Genomic DNA, 9315 nt, shown 5'->3' with positions numbered 1-9315 from the left:
TATATTTATTAAATTTACATTTATTTTTGGGTTTTATATGAAGAAATTTACATTATTATTACAGTGTTTAATACATACTTCACAATATATATTGTTTTTATTATGTAATTTTGTAAATATTATGAAATATTATAACGAAAAGATTTTTTAATTTTCCCAAAATTTTGGGAAATTTTTTTTTTAGTTTTTGGTAATTCTGTTGTCCCTCCTCCCTCCCCCCCCCCCAAGAGTTCTAAAAATTACTTCAAATAATCAAATTTCTAATATCTACAGCAAAAAAAGATATACAGTGTCGAAGTTGCAAAAAAATCGCATGTATTTTTAATTGATATTATTTATGAATCAAACATAAATGTTTCTTATTTTTCTTGGAAAATTTAAAACTCATAGATGAGCTACTATAACTATGAATTTTTAATTTTAACGAATTTTCAGCTGGACGATTTGTCAAAATGTCTTTGATGGCAATGACAGATGGCACTATGAATTAGTATTGAAAGTAGAACTGGACAGTTTGCTTAAAATAGTGAAGATAAGAAGTACAGAATTCCAAAAATCTTGCATTTCTTACAATATTTAATAACTAACATAATATTTACAAAATTACATAATAAAAACAATATATATTGTGAAGTATGTATTAAACACTGTAATAATAATGTAAATTTCTTCATATAAAACCCAAAAATAAATGTAAATTTAGTAAATATAATTATAATAATAAATATAAATCACAACTTAGTATAATGATTGTAATTCATAGGATATCACTGAAATCATTATTTTCAAAAGTAATTTATTAACACTTTTCCCTCAGTATGTGAACAATAGAGGTGTTTGCCACACTTTGATGTTATACCAGAAAGAAATGTAAAAGATATACAAAACAGAAATATACAGAAAGAAAATATTTCATTTCTTTTTATAAGGGATTAGTATTATCGATATTTAAACAAGTTCATTTTAAATATAATTAATTAATCATCCAAGTTTAAAATAAAATATTAGACATCACAAATAAAACTATCACTAAGTCACTAAATTTATGATACAAAACATCTGGAGCTGTGCGGAATTTAAGAAAATTATGGTATATATAATCAAAACAATAGCCCATCAAATGAGATAAATTGAAATCATCAATACAAATATATTAATATATATGTATATATAGTAAAGTGGAGCAGAAGATTGATACCTCTTAACACCAAGAGTTATAATAAAAGCCACTTCCACCATCAACCCATAGTACTGATAAAACATTGTGACACCAAAACAAGATTACAACAGCAAATAGACATAAATCTAAAAAGGGCAAAATAACCAAATAGTTATTTGCTCAAAAAAACAGTAACTCATCTGCTATATAAAATGTGTAATAATTTGTCACATTAACTTTATTGTTTTATTCATATATGTATTATATTATGCATTCAGTTTATTTACACATTTATAATTCTTAAAAATCTAGGGAAAAAAATAAAATAAATTCACTAAATTACATTTTAAAAAATTTGTATTTTATATATAATCTTTTCACATTTTCGATACTGGTTTTTATTGTTTAAATAAAATAGAAAAGGAGAGATGATCAATGAGAAACTCATATATTTATTAAACTATTTATATTGAGCCAATGTTTTGCCCTACATTGCAGGCCTTCATCAGGGCTAAAAAAGATACAAACACTTAAATGATGTAAACATGAATGATAAAAGTAAATGAAAAATTAAAAAGATCTACAGTGAAACGTGAAAACTAAATAAGAATAATAAAAGTTTAAAGACAATAAATGGAAACGGAAATAATAACAGATAAAAAGAAGGTATATATAATAAAGTACAAACTAAGAGATAGAAAATGGGGGATAAGAATAAAATCAATGTACCTTACAGACTAGAAGTCAAGGTGAGTCAGTGCCAAAGTGAACTGTTTGACAGAATCTATATAGAGAAGTGGGGATTGACAGTTAAAGTACGTTACATTGAAAATAATTAACAGTACAGAAAATTAAAGAAAATATTAAAAATAGACAACTGTTAAATGATAATATACATAATAGGGAAGGGGCAAGACATTATATACAAAAAAAATATTATAAATATACAGTGATAGAATAGACAAAATAAATGAAGTTGAAAGAATGTATACAATAAATATAATGTGTTGAAAAAAAGACAAAATACAAAATAAATAGTGGAGTTCTATAAATTATATAATTGAAACATTAATAATAATAAAGTAATTAGAATGTAAGTATACTAAAGTTAGAAGTAAAATATGAATATAAATTAAAAATAAGATATATAAATACAAAAGAAAAGGAATGGATAGCAAACAAAAAATGTAAAGTAATAAAATTAAGTATGCGGGTAAGAAGTTAAAAAATAAAACCAGGTAAAAGATGTGACAGGAAATTGGGCTTCTGAAATGAAGATGAATGAATGGGGATATACGGAATCGACCTGTACTGAAAAAGAGGTGGAGTAGGATAAGAAGATTTTAGAACAGGAGGAACTTGATTACAGGGTTAACGTAAGAATCAAAGAGTTGTCACTTTATGTGGGAAATTGTTGTTAAATAGGATGTAAGAAAAGCACATTGTTGAAGTGCTTTGTTAGTTATTACCATTAGTATTTGCTTTAAAAAAAAATTAATTTTTATTAAATTAATAATTTTTTATCACTTCTAAGAGGGGGGAGCTGTACCCTCCTGCCCCTTCAGGAGGTTTGTCAAAAAGTTACCACAGTCGTACCATAAAGGCCCATTCCAGGTGGCACTTGTAAGTAGAAGCAAAATACACATTATAAAATCTTGTAAAAATTTGAACTATTTCATTTTATGACTTTTTTATTTTCAACCTTTAAAATACATGATAAATATGATTTTTCTAGCCAAAAAAGTTCTTTAGTATTACTGTATATTTTAGTATTTTAAAATTGAAATACCTAAAGGAGGGGGTGGTGAAATTTCCGGATGACACCACACCACTTGTCATATGTGCCATTATTCAATGATATTTTAAAGCAATCTTAAAAGCTTGCTTTGCATAGGCGTGACTAATTTTCTGAAGGTTCTTCCTACCTAAGAGGTTTAAGCGATCAGATAGGAGAAGGGTTCAAATGAATTAAAGTTTTGGAAGAAATATTTAATGTGAACAACACCGGTTTGCTGTACAAGGAATTGGAGGCATGTATAAATATATCATTCAGATATGTAACAAATCCTTGGACTACCACCTTCAACATAATCATCAAGTTTCCATTTTCCTTTCTCTTACATATACATGGAATATATACTATGGGTAAGTATTAGGATTGTGAAAAATTTCAAATCAGAGTTGTTAACGGAAATACAGGTCTGATTCCAAACAACAAGCTCTCACAAAATGTTCTGTGTTTGTAAAGAGTCTAGCTAAATAAAATGTCGGGTGAAACTAAAATATAAAATAAAAAAAAAAAAAGGCTGTAAGTATGCTAGGAGTATTAACGGAACTTTCTCGATAAAATCGATTGACCAGAAGTGCCACTTTACACGATCGATTTTCTCAAAAATGGATCTTTTGACTAAATGTGATAAATCCAAGTACAATGAAGTGACTTTTAATATCAGCTAGGCGTTATCCTCATTTAAACAGTGTAACATAGCTTTGATAATTAATTTTTAATAAAAAAATTTCATTTGGAATAATCATACATCCCTCATTGTTAATAGCAATAAAAAAAATATGAACTATGGAAGGATTAGCTAAATAACTGAAGCAGAAAACGGTTTTCACACAACCAGACCTCTTCCGATCGCATTCAATCAGTCCATGTCTTTGTTAAGTATTGTTAAACTGTTTTTTTTCTAACTAGTCACGAACGATGTCGATAGTCCTTTTTCACTCCTCAAGAAACCCTTAACAACGAATTTTTGAAGCAACAAAAAAAAAAAATTATAATAGTACAAGATAATTCATGAATATAACATATGAAACAATTTCATTAGAGACAAGGTCTCTCCAAGTGAAAATTCAATTAACTAATTCAGTATTTTATAATGTACACTTCTTGTTTTTCTTTTTAGGGATTGAACATCACATTTTAATAAGGTTAAAAAATAGTTTAGTGAACTAGAATAGAAGTTCATCAATCTAGTTTTGTAAATAAATATTTTTTTCTGAAATAAAACAAGAATTTACAATCCTGTTTACTTGCTACAATTCTAACACTAAATTTTGAAAAAAAAAAAAAATTCATGCTTAGTTATTTTAATTTTAGTCGACACCAGAAGAAATTGATATCGCCCTGAATGCTGCAATTGATGCTGGTTACCGACACATTGATACAGCATTTGCTTACCAAAATGAGTCTGCTATTGGAGCATCATTGAAAAAAATATTTGCCAGTGGAAAAGTTACTAGAGAAGAACTTTTCATTGTTACAAAGGTACATTCAAGATTTTTAAACATCTAATTGTATATACACTTCATTAATTATGACTATCTATCATTGACTGTTGATCTATTTATGTTACAGTTACCAATTATTGGTAATAGACGTGAAGATGTAGAATCATTTCTGAAAAAGTCACTTGAAGGCTTGCAACTCGATTATGTGGATTTATATTTGATCCATTGCGCGGCAGGACTTGTAAATAAAGGTTTTGATAATATGTTTCCAACTGATGAAAAGGGAGAAATACTGCTGGACAAAACTACCGATCTCTTGGAACTATGGAAAGTAAGTTACAATGTTTTAAAAAAATTACATTGCAAGAATGTTAATTTCAATGCATTCTTTTTTTTTTCAGATCTATTTGATTAAATAACAGTTATTCAATTTAATAAATAAAAATTAAAATTAATCAAAACAAAAATAACATAGGAGTATTTATCAAAAGTTAATATTTCCATTTCTCAAAATTAAAGGTTTTTATTTGATAAATTAAAATTCAACTCCTAAAAATTATTCAGTTAATTTCAAAATTTTGATTTTCTCCTGTCAGATAGATGCTATAAATAAATGTTTTTAATAAAAATTTTACTTATCTGCATGAGATGCTTCCTTGAAGTTTGTTTTTAATGTTTAATATGCAAACAATTTATTATGGGCAACTTTATTATGGTTGTCAATATATTTTTTTTGTGGGAATTATTTTTAATTAATTAATTAATTAATATCAATTAAAATGATTGAGGAAAAAATTGTATTGTAATATATATATATTATCTATATTTAGACCTAATGGCAATACTGGCCTTTTCTCAAGCTTTATCCTCTTCATCCTAGTCATATTTTTCATATAAACTACTCCTGGAAGTATTTGTTATAAATATTTAAAAGGGAAATAGTGAAAATCCAACTAATGTCTTGTCAATAACACTCATGAACGATTCTTTTTAGGGCATGGAAGCACAAGTTGATGCAGGTCGTACTAAAAGTATTGGTATATCCAATTTTAACCAAAGCCAAATTAAACGAATTCTGGATAGCTGTCGTATTCCCCCTGCAAACCTTCAAGTGGAATTACATATTTACCTGCAGCAGAAAGAGTTGGTATCTTTCTGCAAACAGAATGGTGTGACTGTCTGTGCTTACGCTCCTATCGGCTCTCCAGGGCATAAGGCATTTTTGGAGAAAGTAGGGGTTCCTACTGAGGGGTGAGATTATTGTGTATTATTATTTTAATGATACAATTCTCATGTATTTAGTGGTTTATTGAATATATCAAGTAATATCTTTAAAAAATTCAACATATTTGGTACTTGACACAAATATAGCTCATCTTATTTGAATTGTATTTTACAACCAATTTATTATTTTTTTTTACACATCAAAAATAATTTTATAGAATTTTATGTTTTAAATTGATGATACTTTCTATTTCTAAAATATCATGGATTTTTAAAAACTTTTATCTTTCCACTATTGTGGTTTCTGGTAGCAGTGGAACTATCTTTGTCACCACTGGAGGTGGGTTTTGAGGAGTCAAGTTCAAGACTGCCAGTCTGACCACTATGTTAACTGTCATGTCTGAATATCCGGAAAATTTTATTAAGTTTGGAATTGATAAAAAATTGAATCATGACTTATGTATTCGGTCTTTATCAAAAGTTTCTGGGTTTCGGCACCCCGATATATATATATCGTATATGTATATTGTATATGTATATAATATACAGATATATACAGGTAAAAATACAAATACAAAATATAAAAAAGAAGTAATTATAATAAATACTTTTTATGAATTTTATTGCAGAAAAAATATAAAAGAAGGCAGATCATAGAAATAAAAAAATCATAAAAGAAAATAGAATAAGAAATTACATTGACATTTTAACTGTCAATCATTTTCACTCCTTTCTAACTATACAAAGTTCTGTTGTACCGTTTTGATTGGTACAACTTGTTTCTTATGTATTTTCACAAAAACTAAGTAAGATAGCATATTAAGAGGAAAATTACAAGACATGTAAATTATTATAGTCATTAAAAGTTGACAAAGTAAAAGCAATACATTTACCTATCATGATTCATTAGGCAATGATAAATAAATATATAGCAAACAAAACGATGTATTACTTATGTTATTATATGACAATTAACTAAACAACTAAAGGCCAATACGGAATCATACCAAATTCAAGGTTTCAGGTTTGTCTTCTATATTCCAACATAATTTACTCTAGGATTCGTCCACAATAATATTTTTTAAAAAAATAGTTGATGTGCCATGATACACTTTATATTCTTCAGTACTTTGACAAACTTTTGTAGCAGCCTAGCACTTATAATTCTTTGGGTAAATAAAAAATTCTTATAAGATCAATTTTTCCTTACCTTTTTGTTGACTACAACAGTTGTTGCTCAAAGAAATGGCTTATTTTCATTGAAAATAGTCAAAGTTTTGATTGGTTGACTCAAACCAGTGCTGAAAGTTCTCTCTATATATAAATAATTATATCGATGACTGGTAACAAAATAGTTATATACAAATAAGGTCATGAACATTTCCCATGAAAGATACCTTTTATTTTTTTTTTTTTATAATTAGTAATACATTTTTTTTTAATTAGAGCAAATTGCAATCGTACGTCATTTTTTAAAAAGGTCCAGTAAAGTGACACAACTCAGTAGTATATTATTTCACAAAAATCAACTTTAAAATACTATAAAATTTATGTTGCTATGGTGATGATATAAATCTTCAATAAATTTCAAATAATTATTTAGTACTATAAGTCCTTACCTGAAATTTATATGGATCTTTATGTTATATCAACATAACTTTAAAAAAAAAATTTTAAGTTGATTATTACAGAAGGAATTTATTATAATTGAGTGCTTTGATACCGCAAAAAAAGAAATTTGGTAGAAGGAAAGGAATTTTTTAAATGGATATTATATATTTATTATTTAAAATCAAAACACACTTAATAATTAGTATCGGGCTTATCTCACCTTAAAACTTTCATTAACAGAAAGAAGAGCAGTGTTTAAAGAAAAAATTTACTTACCTGGAGCAACATTGGAAAATTGGCAAAAATTTTGGTTAAACAGGCATAAAGGAATACTTTCGTTTTTAAGAATACTTCAGGATTGCTATAATTATAATTATTATTTTTTTTTAGAATCATCCACACCTTTCTGTTAACTTTTTAAAATTCTATGTAACACTGACTTAGATTTAACTTCTAAAACTTTAAAGATTACAAACAAATTTCATCACTCAATTTTTAGGTTACGAGTTTTGTCTCCTTTAGAAGATCCTATAATTAAAGAAGTTGCAAAGAAGTATAACAAGCTGCCTTCTCAAGTCCTCCTGAGGTATATGATAGAATATGGAGTAGCGGTTATTCCAAAAAGTATCAATCCAACAAGAATCAAACAAAATTATGATGTAAGTAACATTAAACATTTGTATATAATTTGAAATCTTGTTTGGGACTGGTTTATTGATCAATTATAACGATATGTATCCATCAAGTTAAGTTTCGAGATGTTAATTAGCTTATTATTCCACTTCGCCCTTCCGGCAGAGTTGGGCAAAAATTAGTTAAAATTGTCATGGATACAATATCTGTTTATCAATGGTTCATTGAAGAATAAGGGTCATATCCAAGGCAATTTAAGCCATTAGTTTCAACTATAGCAAATTTTTGGTTATCCTCAAGTCACAATTAATTAACAATTTCAGTTATACTCTTAACATTAAAAATTACTTCAAAAAACATTCTGTATTATCAATTAATTTAACTTATTACAAATATCACAGCTACAATATTGTTAAAAAATTGCAGGCTATTCTGCATTTGTCAGATGATATTTTAGTTTATCAACCTACACACCATAATTGAATCAGGGAAAACACTATACAAATTCAATTAAATTTTAACATATTGTGTTAAATTACTTATTTCTTACCTAACTAATTCACTTTTTCTAATATTGTTACATTTATGCTTTCTAATATAGCCTTATAACTTTATCAAAAATATATTATTGAAATGTACCTCGCATATCAGGTTTGGCATATTCTAAAAAAAAATTAATTTTTTTAACACTAAAATGAATAAACAAGTAAACTAAAATAAAATTATAAATATACCAACCCTGATATGTCAGGTAAATTAAACAATGTTTTGTCGATAAAGAAAGTTATAAGGTTATTAATGCATAGTGATTTCCCTAATTTAATTATGGTTTATAGGTTGATAAACTAAAAAATAATCTGACAAAGGTAGAATAGCCTGCAATTTTTTTTCCAACATTGTAGCTACGATATTTAGAATGAAGTAGGAAAATTTATAATAAAGAATGTTTTTGGAAATAATTTTTAGTGTTAAGAGTGTAATTGAAATAGTTAATTAATAGTTATCCTTGAGAATAGCCGGAAGGGCCGAAACGTATGAGTGGAATAATAAGAAAATAAACAGGTTAAGACTAAACTAAATATATTTTATTATAATTGATATTTAACCATTTGTTCAAACAATTAACTTTATAGAGTTTCTTTTTTATTTATTTCACTTTTTCTGTTAAAAGGTATTTGATTTTGAATTGACAAAAGAAGAATTCGAAAAGATAAGTGCCCTGGATCGTGGAGAAGATGGAAGAATGTTTGGTGGCCCTGAAAGCCGTGGTGCGTTCAATTTAATGGAAAAACATCCTGAATACCCTTTTCCGAAATAATACCAAAGATTATATTTTTACATAATACTTTTAAACTGTACATATTATATAAGCCACGTGAAAATTAAATCATTTTTTAATTAATTATTTTTTTTTTTTATGACCTAGAAAAAAAAAATTAAGAAAAACAAATTAA

General features: G+C 26.7%; 1 protein-coding gene across 1 annotated transcript in view; it reads left to right on the top strand.

Moving 5' to 3' along the window:
- LOC106685355 (1,5-anhydro-D-fructose reductase) overlaps positions 1–9263 on the top strand; it is a 19646-nt gene extending 10383 nt beyond the window's left edge. The window contains exons 2-6 of the mRNA XM_014427964.3: positions 4263–4430; positions 4521–4724; positions 5388–5644; positions 7728–7887; positions 9033–9263. Coding sequence (XP_014283450.1) covers positions 4263–4430; positions 4521–4724; positions 5388–5644; positions 7728–7887; positions 9033–9179 — 936 coding nt within the window. The 3' untranslated portion in view covers positions 9180–9263. The remainder of the gene's footprint in view (positions 1–4262; positions 4431–4520; positions 4725–5387; positions 5645–7727; positions 7888–9032) is intronic.
- The last annotated feature ends 52 nt before the right edge of the window (positions 9264–9315 follow it).

Source organism: Halyomorpha halys, unplaced genomic scaffold, assembly GCF_000696795.3.
Source record: "Halyomorpha halys isolate HHAL.00 unplaced genomic scaffold, Hhal_1.1 Scaffold684.1, whole genome shotgun sequence".
Lineage (NCBI taxonomy): Eukaryota > Metazoa > Arthropoda > Insecta > Hemiptera > Pentatomidae > Halyomorpha > Halyomorpha halys.
The sequence above is the reverse complement of the archived record's forward strand: the minus strand, read 5'-3'. Positions and strand labels throughout refer to the sequence as shown.